The 20,881-nt window shown below is 38.0% G+C and overlaps 1 protein-coding gene across 1 annotated transcript in view; it reads left to right on the top strand.

Moving 5' to 3' along the window:
* Positions 1 to 20,881, top strand: part of LOC132398976 (protein disulfide-isomerase-like) — a 42,361-nt gene that overhangs the window by 9,239 nt on the left and 12,241 nt on the right. The window contains exons 3-8 of the mRNA XM_059978812.1: positions 3,925 to 4,058; positions 4,183 to 4,320; positions 10,613 to 10,729; positions 14,120 to 14,245; positions 15,051 to 15,245; positions 17,330 to 17,450. Coding sequence (XP_059834795.1) covers positions 3,925 to 4,058; positions 4,183 to 4,320; positions 10,613 to 10,729; positions 14,120 to 14,245; positions 15,051 to 15,245; positions 17,330 to 17,450 — 831 coding nt within the window. The remainder of the gene's footprint in view (positions 1 to 3,924; positions 4,059 to 4,182; positions 4,321 to 10,612; positions 10,730 to 14,119; positions 14,246 to 15,050; positions 15,246 to 17,329; positions 17,451 to 20,881) is intronic.

Below are 20,881 nucleotides of genomic sequence, written 5' to 3'. Positions count from 1 at the left end.
CTCGAAGGTAATTCCCTGAATACAGTCCAGCCACCGATTCAAAGCAACCCTGTAAGCACTCCTGTGCCTCCCTGGTCCATACTTCTTGGTCCTCAATAACAGTCCTGCAGCCAGGTGATCAGACGTACCAAAGTGTGGGCCTGGGATAGCACAGTAGGCACTCTTGATCTTAGTATAGCAGTGGTCCAGTGTGTTATTTCCTTCGGTGATAATAATTATTTAATGATTTTATCAAGCTGGCCTGGTTAAAATCCCCCAAAATGATGGCAAAGGCATCAGGATGCTCTGTTTCATGCCATTTGATTACATTGAACCTGAATGGAGGAGCTGAGCTTAATGGGAAGAAGCAGACCTACATCTATAGAAGTTGAAGGATCTCTATATCTGAACTTCTATCGGTCTTCCATTGAAGTTAGCCTTGAAACATCCATCAGTTATCCCCTTGTGCTCAATGCTGCAAGGAAGTTGGGGGAAGGATCTTACAAAGCATCTCAGAGTGCCTACCCATAAGAGCACACTGTGTGAGATTAGTTTCTCATCCTTATCCTGTGTCTTCAGAACACATTGTACAATAGCATCACACCTACAGGAAGTGAATGTTCACATTGAGACTCATTGCTTTAGGAGCTCAAGCAATGGTGGGAATGAGCTAATTACTTGTTTTCCCAATTTGCCAGCGTTTTGTGGATTTGGGTCAGTCATTAGGACACAGTTAATGTCTTAGACTTCAGAGTACAATTTCCAAATTCGAGACTGATGCAAATGTTGGAAGCTTAGAAAACCATGAGGCTGATATTAGAAGATTTCAGGGAAATGTGGATAAGCTTGCAGAATGGGTGGATGGGTGGCAGATGAAATTTTACATCAAAAAAGTATGCAGTGTTACACTTGTCAAGAACCATAACAGGCAACATAAACCAATGAGTACAATTCTCACTGGGGTATGCAGATATATCCCATGTTATATTAGAAGAAAGCAATTCAAATTGATAAAATGCTTCAGATGGCCTAGGATTCTGGGAAGTAGGATTGGAAGTAAAAAGCAAGGACGTAGGGATAAACCTTTCCAAAACAACAGGTGTATTATTCTCAGGTCTGCTGATCATACTTCTGGAAGAAATGCAAAGGCTTTGGAGAGAAAAGGCATTTTAAGGTGATTCCTGAGATGAAAGATATTAGTTTCCTAAATAGACTGAGAAATTAAGAGGGGATTAGATTAGATTGGTGTTGGTACCTGTACTGGAATGTAGTGAAAAACTTTGTCTGCATATCATTTATTGAGGAAGTAAAAAGAAAATAGATTGCAGAATGCAGTGTTGCAGTTAGAGAGAGAATACAGTGCAGGTAGACAAATAAAGTGAAACACATAACAAGGTACATTAAAAGAACAAGAATTCATCTTTAGCATTGAGAGGTTCAATTAATAGCAGATTGAGGATGTCTTTGAGCAAGGAGGCATATGTTGTCAAGCTTTTTCACGTTCTGCCCAACAGTCCAGAAACGGCCACATTTGACTATCAGCCATGTGAGTGACCATGACCCCTTCATTCTTGGGCTGCTAAATTGGATATTGCCACATCTGAAAAACAGGACTTTTCCTTAATGAATACTTTAGCCTTTTCCCTACTCACCCCACTTTACGTAGATTGTTCAGCATGGTTTTTAAAGTCCCGTCTTGGGTACTATTGATTCCCACCTGCTGTCTGTTAATTGCTAAAGTGCCTGTTGCAGCTTTAGATGAGCTCTAGTGTTGCTGTAGTGTGGTAATTTTCCATGTTCCAACAAGCATTTGGGTAATGCTATCGACTGAGCCAACTAGTGCTAAATTAGCTACTGCTTTATTATCTGCAACAAAGACAAATTTTAAATTGGACCCATACTGCCAATCTAATGCAGGTTCAAGGTGTAAAAGCATTGGAAACACCTAGGTACAATTCCTGGAATTACATGAGGCATATTTCACAGACATAGGACATTTGATCCAATTGGTCCATACTAAAATTTATGTTGCAAGTTCACCTACTCCCACCATAATAAAGTCATTTACCAGATGTGCCTGGACATTCAGAGTTTGATTGTGAGTGATTACAAAAACTAGAACTGTATCCTGAGATTCACAAGGTTACAGAGTGATTTGATTCCAGAGGTAGAAAGAAACTATTTTTTTCTGACTGAAGTTATTGAAGAAAGTGGACAAAAAATATGTACATATTCTTTGATTACTGAAGTCAGCAAGGGGATGAGAAAATTTTGGAGCTTTTTGCCTTAAAGTGACTATTGTTGCTGGTCAATTATTATTATTTTTCTGAAATCAGTAGTTTTTTTATTAAACAGAGGTATTAAGTAGTAAGGAGAAAAGAAACGTGCATGCAAAAAATGTCACTGATCTGTCAAAAGTTCACTGAATGGTGCAAAGTGTCCAAATCTCTAAATAGCTAGTCCTTTCCACTTGTACAGTCGGCCCTCCTTATCCACGAATTCCGCATCCACGAATTCAACCAACCACAAATTGAGAAAACCTGGAAGTGCTCTTCCAGCACTTGTTGTTCGAGCATGTACAGACTTCTTTTCTTGTCATTATTCCCTAAACAATACAGTATAACAACAATTTACATAGCATTTACATGGTATTAGGTATTATAAGTAATCTAGAGGTGACTTAAAGTGTACGGGGGGACGTACGTGGATTATCGTGGATCGGAATCGAAAAAAATCGGAAGTTCTCTTACTAAGTTAGTCAGAACAGGTATATCCAGTATGATTTAGCATCAGTTAGTCAAACATTTGTCTTAGTCTATAGTATATATTTTACCTTTCTATGCATATAAAACGCTTAAGAACGTATGTTTCAGCGCCGGGCTTGGGAACAGAAGTTCCTGAGTTCGATCGAGTAACAGACTGCTCCCGAGCACACTCTCCACCATGCCGGGTTGATGTGGAGGATCAAAAACCGAAAACCCCAGAACCCAATCGTCAAACCGCTGCGTTGCTTAGTAATAATTGTAGCTTTCATCGGGGCAGGGGCTTTCTCACTTTATCCTTTAAAATTGTTCCGATCGTTGACTGATGTAGCCTAACGCTTTTCCAATGATTGATGGTGTTTCACCTCTTTCCTATCACTTTATTATTTCCACTTTATTTCAATTGTGATCGTGATTATTTTCGTGAACAGAAACACTGCGGATTCAGAGCCCACCTCCGGGTCCTAATGTCCACCGCTCTGAGACAAGTTAAGTAAGGTCTGGGGTTCCGCTGGGTCTTAAGGACCACCGCATTAAGACAGGTTGAATAAAGGACTTGAGCATCTGCGATTTTTGGTATCCGCGAGGGGTTCTGGAACCAATCCCTCGCGGATAAGGAGGGCCGACTGTACTTATGTTCCTTATGACTTGATAACATCCCATGAAACTCTGCAGAAGTATTTATTTTTGAAATAAAGTTTGTATTTCCAGTAACACACACAAAATGTTAGAAGAACTCGGCAAGCCAGGCAGATCTACGGAAAAAAGTATAATCAACATTTCGGACCAAAACCCTGTATTTTTATGTAGTTTCAGTCTAATGAGATGACATTAATGTAAACAATTCCGTGATAAACAGAATATTCCTTAAGAAGAGCATTTTATTTATGAAAGTTATTACCGGCACAATTTGTGTTTACATTTTTGCCTCATGAGGATGTGATATTTGTCTTCACAGTGCACGTCTGTCACTTATCCACTCTTCAGTTAGGCTCAGATATATGAAGTTAAGTGACTAGTCCAGCAGCTACTTTCTATCTCTGCAAGTGAATTTATTTAAAATGTTAAAATGTTTATAATAGTTAAGTAAATGTTGATTTTAGACACATGACCTGGTGTTTTTGGATTATTTGAACTGCAATATATTTTGAAGGTTAGCCGATTTTTTTTTTCTGTTTTAAAGGGAAAAGAAATGCAAAAGGCATTGTCAGCTGGTTAAAAAGAAGAGCTGGTCCCAGCTATACATTTCTAGATGGTCTAGCTGAAGTTGAAGCCTTTATTGATTCAGCTGAGGTTGCCATAGTTGGCTTTTTCAAGGTAATGATTTTACCATGAAAGATTTTCAAAAACTTGCAAAATGCTCTTCTAATTATTCTCTTGACATTATCTTTTGTTATACTGGAAGAAACTTATACCGCTGATTTTACATTTCTTTATTGAGGACCTTGAAAATGATGATGTGAAAACATTTTCTGACACAGCAAATGATGTTGTGGAAATGCCATTTGCTATCACCAATAACGCAGAGGCTTTTGAGAAGAATGGAATTTCGAAGAGTACCATAGTAATGTTCAAAAAGGTAAGTTCTGTGAAGTTTTCTTATTTCATTTGGACTAACTATTGGCAATTGACAAGCTGAGCCTTGACATCTTTAAACAGTTCTCGTAAAGGCCCACCCTGAACTGTAGGATAAATTTCAAAAAATACTCCCTTGTTGCAAGAAAGAAATATTGCCCAGTTTTGGCAATTTATTGGATATTTTTGTTTCGGGGACAAATGAAGAGGAATAGTGTGATGGGGAGCTAAGGAACAACTTGAATGCTTTAAAAGCATTTTATGCATGCTATTGATGGTGTTGTGCTGTGGCTGCTGAGGGAACAGCTGTTGTCATCAGCCAACTTTACTGAGTGAAGACCAAGCAATAGTTGGGGCAGCACTGATGGCCTGTGCTAGTGATTCTGCTTAATCTCACAATCAGACATGAATACACCATCCCAGCAGCACCAGCAGACCTCATTATGGATCGCATCTAACATTCTCCCCACTCCGATAATCACTGACCTCTGTCCTGGGCCCATACATTCTGTGTTCTCCCATCTCCTGCTAACTGCTAGTGTCTCTCCATCATTCCCTTGCTTTCTACTGGACGGGAAATCTATTACTCTGCATTTTCAGGAAAAGTGCAATTTCTGTGGGTTTTAATACTCATACGTTGGCCTCTACCTTACTAAGTCACAGTGTATAATCCCACAATTAGGTATATGAACTATTAACTTTAATTGTGCTCACAGCCTCTGAATCAGTCATGCCACTTACACCTTAATGTACAGTACAAATATTAAGCAATTAATTCCAAATGGAATTATTTATATATTTAATGTATCTGTGTATGGGCTGAGAAGTTGAACCTATTGATGCATAAAATCTACAAAAAGATAATTTTGGGCATGTTCTAAATTGATTATTCTGATTTGCATGAGTCTTGGAGTCATAACTGATTTTAGTTCTTGCTAAAACAAAGAAAATTCATGCAGAAGTCAACAAGCTGAAAATATTAAACTATTACACAAAAGCTGATGAAGGAACTCAGCCTTTCTGGAGGGAAATGGATGATCGATGTTTAGGGCTTCACAGATGCTGCCTGACCTACACAGTTCCTTCAGCATTTTGTGTGTTGCTCCTGATTCCAGTCTGTGCAGTTTCTTGTGAGTCACTATTAAGGCATTGCCTGATTTAGTAGGTTTTCCTTACATTGATAAAACCATCACTAGGTTTCATTGTGTTTAATGTTGATCACAGTATACAAGCATGTTGTCATTTTTACCGACTTCTTGCCATATGGGAGAGGATCCTAGAAATCAGTGCAGTACAGGAACAGCTCTTCAGCCTTCTATGTTGTGCCAAATTAATTAAGATATTCACGCCTAATTAAGCTAATTCCTTCAGCACGCACATTGCCTGTTTTCTGCATATTCATGTCCCTGAGACCTTTGAGTGCCTCTATTATCTCTGCCTGTGCACCACCCCTCAATGCAGAGTGATCAATAATGATATATATGGGAAGAGGGGATGCAGGGTTTGGACCATGTATACGGAATACAAATGACCTCCCCCTCGACTTATTCCACCATTTTTCCTCCTCCCCTTGACAGCCTTTTCCTAAAGCTATCGCTGCTATCGTGGAGTTGCTTTCCTTTCAGGTTCTGATGTTTTAAAAATGTCTTAATAGCAGTGAGGCAGTAACTGCAACGTCTGCAATCATTCCTGCTGGAATTGCACACTTTAATGCACAAAATGGTGAAATGACCCTGATGATTGTTTAAAGATTGATTTATAATGAATTATGCATTTTTTATATACAGATTCCTTGATTGGGCTAACTTATTTTGCTGGTTTGGCCTAAAAATGTATAGATTGAAAGAATTATCAATTCTTAAGCTAAATTTAATGTTGATGCAACAATTTTCATTCAATCATGGAACTAGTTACATTCACATTCTATTCCCAGCAGTGTGAGTTCAGTCGAGTGGAGGGGAAGGAAACTGGAACCTGGGCTGTTGGATTGGGGCATAGAATTAGTATTTTTCTTGTATTTGCCTTCCATAGTTTCAACAGGTACATTTAATGTCAGAGAAATGTGTACATTATATATCCTGAAATTCTTTTTCTTTGCAAGTATCCATGAAAACAGAGGAGTGCCCCAAAGAAAGAATGACAGTTAAATGTTAGAACCCCAAACACCCCCAGCTCCCACTCCCCCCTTGTAGTTTAACTTCCCTGCGCTTGCTTGTATATTTATATTTTTTATATAACTACCTATAAACTGTATATGTAATCTTTCAGTGAATTTTCCAGTAATTATGGTACAATTGCAGTTGTATTTGTCATCTTAGTTTTTAGTAGCAGGTGTCATGACACTTGAATCTGGCTATTTCATAGGTTAATCGTTATCACTGGAATCTTTTGTTATCTCTAAGTTGAGTTTGAGATGATCACGACTAATTTTTAGTCTGGTCTTCTCTTTGTTCTGTTGATGCTTCAGTTTGTTCGTTCCTTTTGTAACACTCGATAAATGATCATAAGCAACAAGTTTTAGTCTTCGAAGAACTTTTGGATTGCAAAAACATTAGGATCCAACAGGCCAGTTCTACAGAAAACATGAAACTTTGAATGAGCAATTTTCAGAACATAATCACCAAAAGGAACTTCAGTAATTCCTGCTGTTCTCTCTACCCAGCTGTCCCATAGATTTGTTAAGAATGCCCACAGGAAAAAGAATCTGAGGGTTGTATGTGGTGGCATGTCTGCACTCTGATAACAAATTTTACTTTGAACCTTATCTGGCAGCTTTTACCCATTTCAATATGGAGAAACTTGGAAATCCTGAGTGTTGATTGTCTTCTGCTTCAATTAAATCCTGGCACATTAGTGCTGGTCTGATCATGTTCCTACTGGGCTCAGCAGCAATGCTGCCTTCCTCAGCTATTCCAGCTGTGAAATCTGCCCTTTGAACCCGCATCACATTAAAACAAGAAAAAATACAGATACTGGAACTCTGACATGAAAACTGAATGCTGGCGGCAATGAATAGATCAAGTAGCATTCACAAAGAGAAACTGTACTGGTGTTTCAGATCAGGGAACTTTTGTCAGATGTAGAGAAGTGTGTTTTAAGTTACAGAGAGAAGGACAGAAGAACAATTTTTTTCAAGGTAACAGTTCCATTAAAAATCCACTTAGAGATGGAAGATAAAAAGAAACAAACTGAAACAGAAAGTAGCAGCCACATCCATCAAGTGAGAATAAAGAGTGGTTACCTGAAAGTGTAAGTGGATTTTGAAGTGCCAAGGGATGCAACATACCCAGATGTTGTTCTTTAAGCTTACCTTGAGCATTGTTGCTGCAAGCAGGTGGCTAAAGGCAGAAGTATCAGAGTGGAACCATATACACACACACACACACACACACAACAAGTCAGGCAGCATCTGTGGAGTGAAATAAGCAGTTAACATTTCAGGCCATGGCCCTTCATGAGGGCACTGTCAGAATGGAGAGAGATTGAGAGGTACACAGGGTTAGCCTTATCAACTGAACTGAGGTGTCCTTTATTCAAGTCCAAGGCCTTAGTTTCAAATTGACCTAAATCATACCCTATTTGTATATGAAATTCCTTCATATTATGATCATTAATCACTAAACATCTTATCTACCAGATGATCAACTATCCCTTTACCTTCACATAGTACTAGATCCAAAATATCCTGTTTCCTCTTGTCAACATACAGAGTAGGCACCATCTTTTAAGAACTCCATGAATTAATTCTCCACACTAACTCCCATATTTTATAAAATAAAATTTATATATTTTAGGAAGTTTTTTTCTCTGTTTTAAGAAGTCTATTCAGCTAACAAAAAAGTGAGAAATATGGACAGTTAATGCTGGAAAGACAGAGCAGATCGGGAAGCATCTATGAAAAGGAAAACAGAGTTAATTTCAAGTCATAGACCCTTTGTCAGGTCCTGAGGGTTGGATAACACGAGTGCATTCATTGCCGTGGCAATGTATTAAAGGGAAGAAATGGTGATACATAACTGGACAGTATCTTCTTTCAAATTCAATCTGTTTTAAAAGCATGTAATTAGGGGGAATTTTGAAAGTAAATCCAATTGCTTAGAGCATTATTGATAGACTTTAAGTGTAGGGAAATTGGTTGAAGAAAGAGTGAAGAGGTCAACAGTTTGAGGCCGAGTGAGTTTATGTCATTCAGGAAGGTTACTTAAGGTAGGCGGAGGTGGATGAAGAGTTAAAGGTAAGGGATAAATAGAATGGGAATGCAAGGTACATGGGTTGAACATGTATGTCGATGGAAAAGAGAAGGTTTATCACAGTGATGGCTGAGGAGATGCATGAGTAATGGAGGAGGACTTGACCGTAAAGGCAGAATACACAATGAGCTGGCTCTTATCTCTAGCAAACCATGGGATACCTCCGGCTGCTCCTCACAGAAGATAAAATTCAAATTAAATTTATTATCAAAGTACATCTACGTCACCATATACAGCCTGGAGATGTGTTTTCTTACAGGCATATTCAGTAAATCCAAGAAACATGTAGTATCAATGAAAGACCACAACAGGACAGACAAACAAACTATGTACAAAAGACAACAAACTGTTTCAAAAGAAAAATAAAATAAATAATAATAAATAAACAAGCAATAAATATTGAGAACATGAGATGAAGAGTCCTTGAAAGTGAGTCCATAGGTTGTAGGAACAGTTCGGTGATGGGACGAGTGAAACTGAGTGAAGTTATCCCCTCTGGTTCAGGAGCCCGATGGTTGAGGGTAATAACTATTCCCGAACCTGGTGGTGTGTACCTTCTTCCTGATGGCACCAGTGAGATGAGAGCATGGCCTGGGTGGTGGGTGTCCTTGATGATGGATACCGCTTTCCTGTGATAGTGCTCCATGTAGATGTGCTCAGTGGTGGGGAGTGCTTTACCCATGATGGACTGGGCTGGGCCAGCTACTTTTTGTTGATTTTCCGTTCAAGGGCTTTGGTGTTTCCAAACCAGGTCGTGATGGAGCCAGTCTGTATACACCCCACCACACATCTATGGAAGTTTGTCAAAGTTTTAGAGGTCATGCCAAATCTTTGTAAACTTCTAAGGACGAAGAGGCACTGCTGTGCTTACTTTGTAATTGCACTTATGCTGGACCTAGGACAGATCCTCTGAAATGTTAACACTGAGTAATTTAATGTTACTGACCCTTTCCACCTCTGATCCCCAATGAGGACTGACTGATGGACTTCCGTTTTTCTCTTCCTGAAGTCAAATGTATCTCCTTGGATTTGCTGACATTGAGTGAAGAAGGAAATTAAACACATTAGGACAGAGAGTAACAAGAGTCAGAAAGAGCAGAACAGAAGTGAATTTAAGGAAGCGGAAGAGGCAAGATGTAAATAAATGAATTAAGATAGTTAAAAGGCAGATCATGTTCTCCAATACATGTTCAGTTCTAGGAACAATTAAGTAATGCATTGATTCTATTTTGCTTGACATTTATGTCAATCAAGAAAACCATATAATTTCTAGATATAATTCCTATCACCATAGCTAAACTACCTCAAAAATTCTCATCCTATTCCCATAGTCTCTCACCTCCCTCTGAAAGTAACTTCCCCCAGTTCTACAACCCTCCCACGTCTCTGTGCCCCCCCCCCCCATTTCTAGATTATTGTACCAACCAATGGATACTAGATCTTATTTGATAATTACTTCCTTGAACTATCCTGGGACATTTTTACATTGTTAAAACTGTTTTAAAAATGCAAGCTTAGAATCATTAATGTATTCTGAAAGAAATTTGCTTTGTCCTAACTTCATGTAAGCAAAACCACAAGAGATCCATTAGTGGCCAATATGTGGGAAGTTTATACTCATGTCTGTAGAGAGCTATAGCTTGGTTGTATTTAATTGGAATTGTCAACTATTAAACAGCCCTCATGGATGCTTATTCAACAGCATATGTTTTTAACCACTCTCTGTGATTTGTTGCATACCTATTCTCAGTTAAAATGGTGTCATTGAGGATTTCCATCTAGACCATTGCTCTGACTTTTAATCTTAATTGTGTGCTTACTTTCAAGCTGTGAGACAATTATCTGGATTTATGTAATTAAAAAATAGTTTAATTTGTGCCAATTACATTAAGTGAGCCCTAGGCGTTCGTTAGCAAAATTTTGCTGATGTTTCTAATTGTAGAAACAGCCTCCTTATCTTAATTGCAATGAACAAAGATATTTGTATTTGAGCAGTAGTGAATTTCTTTGTTGAATGTATAATTAACGACATTTTTTTCCCTTTAGTATGATGATCGGAGAAATGATTTTGAAATTGATAATCAAACAGGTTTGGTTAAGGATGAACTCACTAAGTTTATCCTCGTTAATGAAATGCATCTTGTTACCGAATTTACTGAAGAGGTATGTTGCCAATGTTTTTGTTTCCTAAATAGAATAATGTATTTTTTTATATAAGTAAACCAAAACTTTGTGAATATTGAATGTCTATAATAAAAAATGATAACAAAGATATAGAGCAGGTTAAACTACTACATTTTTGTAGAAAGACTACAAATTTTTGGTTTGGAATGCTGATGTCACTTCAATTGTTTGCATGACTTGTATTTGTTTTACCTTTCTCTCGTGCATCAAGAGTTCATCTTTTTTTTTGTTTTAATTGGGTTCTTTTGGGTTTCTTTCTTTATGGCTACCTGTGAGCAAGCAAATCTCAAGAACATTCAAACATAAGAAATAAGAGCAAGAGTAGGCCATCTGGCCTGTCGAACTGCTCTGCCATTCAATAAGATCATGGCTGATCTGGCCGTAGACCCACCTGCCTTTTCCCCAAGGTTCTGTAATTCATACATTCTTGACAGGAGAAACAATAGCTGAAGTGAGAGAAATATAGTCATCGTAGCCCACTAGTTTAAATATGGTTGATTTCCTGCTGCTATCTCTAAGGAATTTGTATGTTATCCACATGACTGCATGAGTTTCTCCAGAAGCTCCAGTTTCCTCTGCATTCCAAGGGTGCATGAGTAAGGGTTATTAAGTTGTGGGCATTTTAAATTGGCGTTGGAAGCATAAGAACACTTGCTGGCTGCCTCCAGTGCATCCTCACTGGATGTTTCGATGTTTCAATGTACATGTTATTGTATCTTTTGATATCAGTTCAGGTAGGCTGGTAAATGAATTGTTGAGGAACCTGGTAGGCCAAATTCTTATCATAAGAGGTCTATATTGTGGAGGAGTATAAATCATGAGTTGAATGAGGACACTCAACAGTGAAAGGACAAATATACAGAATCTACAGGATTTAGTGAACGTGCTCATCACAAATCCAACCCGAGATGATGGTAAAGCATTGTCAAATAAGATCTCAGGGCAAGTCCTTGGAAAACGAGCAACTTTCCCAGTAAGTTATAACATAGTTATGTCTTTACATTCAATATCTTGGCCAGTTCCAGGCAATAGACCACAGGGAGGTAGTGTTGTGCTGTGGCAAGTAGTCTTGGTTCCTAACACCATAAGCCCAGGTTATCCCTGTAAATGTATGGTTGTGCCCTGAATGTTCTTGATTGCCTCCCTAATCTTAACAATCTGCTGTTCAATATATTAATTGGCTACTTGAACTTACTCCTTATGCAGCTAGGTGTCCAAAGTATTAGAATAAGGTTGATAGACATGTGACAGAAAGTAAGATAGAGATATGTGTGAAAGCTGTGATAGCTTTGAAAGCCAGTATGATTAAATAGGCCGAATAGTCTCCTTCTGTGCCATTAGAGGGCATCTACTGATTTATGTTACCAATAGAGGACTTTAGCCTGCACATAGTATTAAAGAAAATAAGGAACATTACAATCTGAACCTGGTGTCCAATTGAAAACCCACATTGTTTGTTAAATATTTTCCAGATTAATTTTCAGTCTAATTATTGAGGACCAGCTTGATCGCAAGAAATCCAGGAAACATTCAACCAAAATTGCTATTTTTATTTTAAACTCTACTAAAACTGGTAATACAACCTCATAAAATATAAGCTCAGAATTATTTATTCAAGTTTTCTGGAAATCAATGTCATGGGGAATGGAGAAGGCAGGGAAGTGCCAGTTTGACAGATTTCTTCAGGGCAGCTCCTGTGGTAATGTTGTAAACTTAGAAGGGAAGTACATAAGTGCTGTCTATACTATGGAAAGTTTGCCACAGGTAAACTCGCAGAGAGCCAATTATCCCAGGTGATTTTATTTATAAATACAAAGCATCCAATATGTAAACTGAGTTAGCAATGTAAAGCAAGGAGTTTGGCTGCTATTTTTGATAAGTAGTTGTAGGAGTATTTTTTTTTGTTTCTCTAAAATTGTGAAAAATACTTCTAAATAATAACCTGTCAAAATTAAACCTACCATTTTCTTGCTCATTGAAAAACCAATGAATAATCCCTAAATAAAGCCAGCTGCGTTTTAAAGTCAAAGTTGTCTGTATTGGGAAAAGAGTTTAGAGAAAATTATTTCCCCAAAATATTATATACACTGGACAACATTTTTTTGGAAGTGTTGCTTTCTCAATATTTTTTTGTTTATGTTAGACTACTTGAAAGTGAACACAAATATAATTTCAGACTACTTTTATCGTGTAGAAATTTGGAGAGACAGAAAATTAACTTTTATTAAATAGAATGCATTTAATTGCATAAAGATGCTGACACTTTGCAGTCGTTCAACTAAGCTAAAAATGTTCCGTTGATGATTTTCAGTTGTACTCTGTGTCTGAAGCTTCTTGTTTAAGTGTCCAACAATAATCAGCCAGCATTGATGGATTCCCCGTGACCATGATGCTCTGGTGAAACCTTTTGCCATGCTTGCCGCTGGCAGTGCCAAGATTTGCAGAGGAATGCAGAAAATAAATCTTTAGTGACATGTTGCACTTCATGGCTTTGTATGCCTGAAACATGTTGTCAACCAGCTGCACATAGCTTGGTGCTCTGTAGTTGCCAAGAAAATTTCAACAGCATCCTTCAATGCCTTCCACGTGATTTTCTGCGGCCCTGCTCGAAGTTCTTTGAATTGCCTCTCTGATGAACTGCTTGATTTGTAGACCAACAAAAATGCCTTCCTTAACCCTGGCATCAATTATTCTGGCCTGACTTATGAATTAAAATAACAAATATAGGGGATTTCCAAAAAATTGTGCTTGATTGGGAAATTTCATGGTGATTTTCATGATCAGCAGCCCAAAATACATAAGATACACTCAGAAGTATTCAGGAAATCTTTGTTATCCAGCAATATTAATACAAATACTTAAATAAGTTGTCACTGATTAAAATTCAGTTGTGAAAAGATGAAAATAAATTTAATTTACATATATTTTGGTAAAATGTACAATATTTTACATTTTGAAAGAATTAATACTTTATGTAGATATGAAGCTAAATAAATTACATGGAAAGCCAAATTTCTAGAGTGGAAGAAGAATCATTCTCTGATTCTTCTTCGGACATATAAGATAAGAAGGGTCTGGTTAGGCAAGAGTTTCCTTCAATGTTGACAATGCAGAAGGACTTCAAAAATATCTCAGTGATCTTGAAACAGTTTAGTTATATTCAAGATATTATTGCCTTTCCTTTGATCTGGTAGTACTGGGAAGAAGAAAAGATGATTCAATAATATGCATCACCTAGTGGATAAAGAATCTGTTTTATACTGGTTTTTGTATTGCTACCAAATAATGTTTTAATACAAATAACTTAGACAATTATGCATTGCAGTGTTCTGTCCAACTAGTTTTCACCATTGATATTTTAATTTGCAGAATAATCCAAAAATATTTGATGCTAAAATTGACAACCACATCCTATTGTTCATCAACAAGACAATTAAAGAGCACAATCAACTTTTGGAGAATTTTAGGGCTGCTGCAACTTCCTTCAGAGGCAAGGTACAGAATACGTAGCTCAAGTCTATTAAACCCTACCACTGTTTCCCAGTGAATCAATTACAGGTGTTTAAAGAGCTATTGGAATAGTTTGGTTTCTCTTTTTCATTATGAAGCACTTATACTTTGAATATCTTCTTAAAAGCAAGTTTAAAGGTGGAAAATTACTCATGTTCGAAAGGACAACTTTGTATCGGGATTAGAAGATCTATTGACTTGATCCTTAGAATATGTGTTTTACCTGTATGATACCATTTTGAGCAGCAGGCTTTTCAGCTTTTGACACAACTTCTTTTATTACTTTTAGAAATGTTCATACATTAGAGTGTTACAAACACTAACTGTTACTCCAATAATGTCAAGCAGTTCTGTGGTAAATCATCATACTGGGAATGCATCAATTTGAAACATTTGTTGTGAAGAACATGTGTGTGCACATATGTACATACACACACACAAACACTCATAGTCTTTGTCTCACACATACGGCATTTAATACATGCAGTATCCTGGGTAATTTAAAGGAGGTAAGGGTGAGAACTTGATTATCTCATTAAACTTACGGTCAATTTTAAGAGTCTTGATTGTATGATTTTAGTTTTCAGTTCAGTTAATCTCTAGTTTGGACAATCAACAGTCCTGTTTTCCTTTGGTAAACAAACAACAACATTGAAAGAAATCATAGATGTAACTATATTGACAATAAGACGGATGATCTTTGCTAAGTATCAGATTTTAGAAGGTAATATATGATACAAACCACCCATTACAGACTAGCCTGAAACCCAGTTATTTTGATATTTTTCAGATTCTTTTTGTTTATATTGAGATTAGCGGTGACAATGATCATGTGCTGGACTACTTCTCTGTAAAGAAAGAAGATGCACCAACAATTCGTTTAATCAACATCACTGCTGTTAAGAAGTACAGGTTTCCATTTGATGAAATTAGCACAGATAATGTGAGAAGTTTCTGCCAGAAGGGCCTTAATGGAAATCTTGAGGTACACCCTAATTTCTTTTTTTTTTTGATTTTTTTGGTAATTTATTTTTTTTATTGAAGTTCATCATCAAACAAACATTTCCATAAGATGTATTTCAGACATTGTACATATTTATCATATAATCATATATATCACAAATCTCCACAAAGTATTTATCTGAAGTATACACTTATAGAAAAGAGTGGAAAGAAAAAAAACAAGCAAAAGAAAAGAAATATGTACAGGTAGGGAGTGATGTTGTTTTTACAACAGATTCATTGATTTGTGAGAATAAAATCACTCCTATGAGGCATTATGTAGCTAAACCATTTTTCCCAGTATGAATCAAATTGTTCCAGCTTATGGTTAACAGATGCTGTTATCTTCTCCATTTTGTAAATGTCCATTGTAATTTCCATCCATGTATTTCTAATATAAGTTTGCCCTTGTTAGATTTTTAAGAGAGGAGTTTACAAATTATTATAAAATGTTAACTCTTTACATTATCCCTACTTTTATACAGTCTTGATTTGAAAGTCTTATCCTGAGTACTTTTCATGTCTTGTGCTGTGAGTAAGATCTGAAGGATGAAATTAATCAAAAGCACACAAAAGGTCAGATTTTACTATGTCACTGATTGATGCAAAAACTGAGCACCTTTCAATGCTCAGTTACATAATGTTCTAAGAGCTCCTTTTAAAGTAAGCATGAAGAGAAAGAAAAGCAGTTTAAATAGTCATAGCCACAGGTAATGATATTTAGACCCCAATATATTCAAGCATTAATATAATAGATTTTCTAGAGTGTATTATGCACAACATAAAAAAAGAAGAAAATATAAGGTCATTTGGCCCCTCAAACCTACCCCTCCAATCAATACAATCATGGTTATATCTACCTCCCCTTTTAATACCCCTAATGATCTGGCCTTCACAAACTTTTAGTTAGAAAGTTCCAGAGATTCACCACCCTTTGTGAGCCTTGCTAAGGATGCAAAAGTGAATGAAACTTGATTGTTTTAAAATTTAAATTAATACGAATATATTGGCCCTAGCAAACCAATTTCAACAAAGAAACATCCACATGTAATTTGGTGTTCCTGATCTTATTTCTAGGCAGTCCCTCAGGATTGTGGACAACTTGCTTCTCCACTGATTCGGTGGGATTTGATGTCACTAATGAGCTCAGTGTAGGACTTGCAGGCTCTATCAGAGATGCCCGATGGAATTAGAGTCTGGGTAGATTGAGGGGTGTGTACTACTTCTGTCATTTACACTGAGTTTTCATGCGCTTTCAGTTCATGGACTCAAGGTTCTCAGTGCTATCCTGGAAGTTCCTTCCCCATTTGGAACAGTCCTGAGCCAGGGATTCATAGGAGTCAGTTGGGTCATGCATTTTTTTTCAAGCAGGCTTTGGGAGACATTTTTGAATCTTTTCTTCTCACTGTAATCAATTCCTGGTGACAGCTCAGAATAGAGTGTTTGTTTGGGATGTGACTGATACAGTCTGTCCAATGGCGCTTACAGCACAGGTAGGATCTTAGCAATGGTGGTGTTGTCCTAGTGGAAGTCACTGATACTGGTTCACTTACCCTGCCAGTGGAACTGGAAGAATCGCAGAGATAACATTGGTGCTGTCTCTCCAAACTCTCTCCAAGATGCCTTCCATTGAAATTCCAAGTTTTAGAAACATGTAAGAGAGTAGGGGCAACTGCTGTCCAGGAAACCATGTTGATTATAAGGCCTACACTCTCATATGCTTCCCTGAATAAGTTTCTGAATATGTACAAGAATGTGCTTCATCTGCCACTGAGGTTAGGGAGGCCTTGTTTCTAAAATAGAGCTGTCATCCCTAATAACATCTCCATTTCCACTCTCAGAATTAGTCAGGTGGTCGACAGCATACAAAAAACTAAACTGATGGAGAAACTCATTGGATCAAGTAGCTTCTGTAGAGGCATAGGAATCCCAGTTTGTTTTCTGCTCCAGATTTATGCATCGGCAGTGTCTTAACTTTCCAGTCAATCACTGATCTTAATTTTAAATTGTTTACAATATATTCCCATTCTATCCACTACAATTAAAGTTTCTTCAAATCGTTTAAAGCCTTATTTAAAGAGTAAAGACATACCAGAAGACTGGGACAAGAATCCTGTTAAAGTTTTGGTTGGGAAGAATTTTGAAAAAGTTGCTTTTGATGAGACGAAGAATGTGTTCATTGAGTTCTGTAAGTATTGACCCAGCACTTGAACATATGTTTGAGACATTGAATTCTGTATATTCAGATAAACACAACTGATCTATTAATTTTTAGATAATTTTGTGTTCAGTTTATCCAAACTAAGGTATAGAGTTCATTCTGTTTCACTCCTCATCCGTACTCCATCATGTGCCTTTACTGAAGTTCATAAATGTTTCTAATTTAGGTTCTCCCATGATTACTTGTGATAGCGATACGTGTACACAGCCTAGTTTCAACAAATGTAAAGCTAAAATTATTAGATGAAAGCATTTTATGTATTGTATTATGAGATAATATTATGTTAAATATTAAATCACTACACATTAGCACTGATGTGGATTGTTCAGCCATGTTCAAAGGACAAGCTGCTGCTAGAAACTTATTCAAAGATATCTTTCCCTAGTCCTTGAATTTTAAGATAAACAAAAGACACAAAAGAATAAATCAAAATGTAGTTAGGAAAAAAGGTTTAGTTTTCAATAATCCTCCACTTTAAACTTCTAACCCCCCTTCACCAGCGCACAATGGCTATCACTCTATCACTCTTTGGCTGGGTTGTGAAAGCTTTGAAAGTAGCTACGGTCACATGAGTAACTTTCAAACGTGAATTTGGAAACACAAGCTGAAATGCCACCTAGGATTGTGCATAATTAGTACTGAATTATTTGAAATAACCCTGATATAAAACTGGTATCGGTAACAATGACCATAAAATTAAACTAAAAACAGAAAATTGCTAAAAAAAAAAAGTACTTGGCTGGTTCAACTGTGTTTGTGGGAAGTGGAATAGAGTTAATGTTTCTGGTCAAAAGCACCCTGACCATGAAACTCCAGGATTGTTGCACAAACCCATCAGTTTCCCAGACTGCCTCTGAGGAAAGAAACTGACATTCCTGAATCTGGCCTGATGAGCTTCACTATGGAGCTGATTCGTAACTGTTCTCTGAAAATGCATAAAAAGCCTCTGAATTGTTCATCTGAAGGCTCAAAATTATTTTTATTTTCGAAGTCACATTGATCTTACTAGCTCCAGGAATGAAAGCTGAAGTCATCCCCGGAACGACTCCAAGTTACTGAGTGTGTGCAGTGTGGGAGAACCAATGCTTCCATATTCCTCTGGGGCACACCCTGCCTTGGGCACGTATTCTTCCGGTTCATGCGGTTGATTTCATTCACCCTGTGAATGTAAAGCATATAAACGATTGTGGAAGAGTTAGGAAATTTGTCTTGATCTATTTTGCAACAGACCTCCGTCTTTTCAGATGGGAGTAGAAAGTTCCTGTCTGAGGCAGCTGGAAGGCTTATTTAAAAGTTGAAATACTCATGGTGATGCCCTTTACATGATTTCTTAAATATTTATTATTATTGGTGATAATATAATTCCTTTTAACTGGGTACCCAGGGTTGTTAGGGAAAGAAAAAATCATGGGAAAATTTATTTAGTTAAATAGGTGTTATCTCCTAGACTATTTTCATCTTGTTTTGCATTGCCACTGGATCCTCCTGACCCTCCATGACCATCTCTCATTTCTTATCAGCCCAAAACTACCCTTTAATGGCTGATCTGCTGAGAATACAGCACGTCAGGGTTTAGAAAATAAAAAACAGTTCAACCAATAGACTTGGCTGTACCAGAGGTTAGTGTGGCCATCTGCTGGTCCTCAAGACAACTACATCTGCAGACAACTCTGCGCACACGTTACCTTAGATCAGTGAAGTATGAGAGGCAAAGGTTCACTAGGAAGACTGAACCACCAGATCTGGTGAACACCTATTATCACCTCAGGTTATTCTTGGTGATTGTAGGGATGACTTACAGCGGACTGAGAAGCTTGAGCATGTACATATTATGAAAGAGGATGCGCTGGAACTTTTGGAAAGCATCAAGTTGGATAAATCACCAGGACTGGATGAGATGTACCCCAGGCTACTGTGGGAGGCGAGGGAGGAGACTGCTGAGCCTTTGGTGATGATCCTTGCATCAACAATGAGGACAGGAGAGGCTCTGGAGGACTGGAGGGTTGCGGATATTGTTCCATTATTCAAGAAAGGGGGTAGAGGTAGCCCAGGAAATTATAGACCAGTGAGTCTTACCTCAGTGATTGGTAAGTTTATGGAGAAGATTCCGAGAGGCAGGATTTATGAACATTTGGAGAGGCATAATATGATTAGGAATAGTCAGCATGGCTTTGTCAAGGGCAGGTTGTGCCTTACGAGCCTGATTGAATTTTTTGAGGATGTGACTAAACACATTGATGAAGGAAGAGCAGTAGATGTAGGGTATATAGATTTTAGCAAGGCATTTGATAAGGTACCCCATGAAGGCTTATTGGGAAAGTAAAGAGGCATGAGATCCAAGGGGACATTGCTTTGTGGATCCAGAACTGGCTTGCCCACAGAAGGCAAAGAGTGGTTGTAGTTGGGTCATATTCTGCATGGAGGTCAGTCACCAGTGGTGTGCCTCAGGGATCTATTCTGGGACCCCTATTCTTTGTGATTTTTATAAATGACCTAGATGTTGAAGTGAAGGGATGGGTTGGTAAATTTGCTGATGACACAAAGGTTGGAGGTATTATGGATAGTGTAGAGGGTTGTCAGAGGTTACAACAGCTCATTGGTAGGATGTAAACGTGGGCTGAGAAGTGGCAGATGGAGTTCAATCCAGATAAGTGTGAGGTGGTTCATTTTAGTAGGTCAAATATGATGGCAGACTCTTAATGTAATTAATGTAAGACTCTTGGCAGTGTGGAGGATCAGAGGGATTTTGGGGTCTGAGTCCATAGGACATTCAAAGCTGCTACGCAGGTTGACTGTGTGGTTAAAAAAGCATACAGTGCATTGGTCTTCATCAATCATGGGATTGAGTTTAAGAGCCGAGAGGTACTGTTGCAGCTATATAGAACCATGTTCAGACCTCATTTGGAGTACTGTGCTCAGTACTGGTCGCCTCACTGTCGGAAGGAAACTGTTGAAAGGGTGCATACGAGATTTACAAGGATGTTGCCTGGATTGGGGAGCATGCCTTATGAGAATAGGTTGAGTGAACTTGGCCTTTTTTCCTTGGAGCAATGGAGGATGTGATGCACCATCAATAACTCTCGGAGACGTGAGGCAAGAGATAGGCTTTTATTAGCTGGAAGAGAGCACTATCAGCAGCAACAGACCATCACACAACATCCTGGAGACTGAGGGAGGAGCAGTGCCTCCAATCGCCTTTATACAGGGGTCTGTGGGAGGAGCCACAGGGGCAGTCAGCAGGGGGGGCATGTCCAGACAGGTATATGTAGTTCACCACAGGATGAGAGGTGACCTGATGGAGGTGGATAAGATGATGAGAGGCATTGATTGTGTGAATAGTCAGAGGCTTTGCCCCAGGGCTGAAATGGTCAGCACGAGAGGGCATAGTTTTAAGGTGC

The sequence above is a fragment of the Hypanus sabinus genome, chromosome 9 (genome assembly GCF_030144855.1).
Source record: "Hypanus sabinus isolate sHypSab1 chromosome 9, sHypSab1.hap1, whole genome shotgun sequence".
NCBI lineage: Eukaryota > Metazoa > Chordata > Chondrichthyes > Myliobatiformes > Dasyatidae > Hypanus > Hypanus sabinus.
The sequence above is the reverse complement of the archived record's forward strand: the minus strand, read 5'-3'. Positions and strand labels throughout refer to the sequence as shown.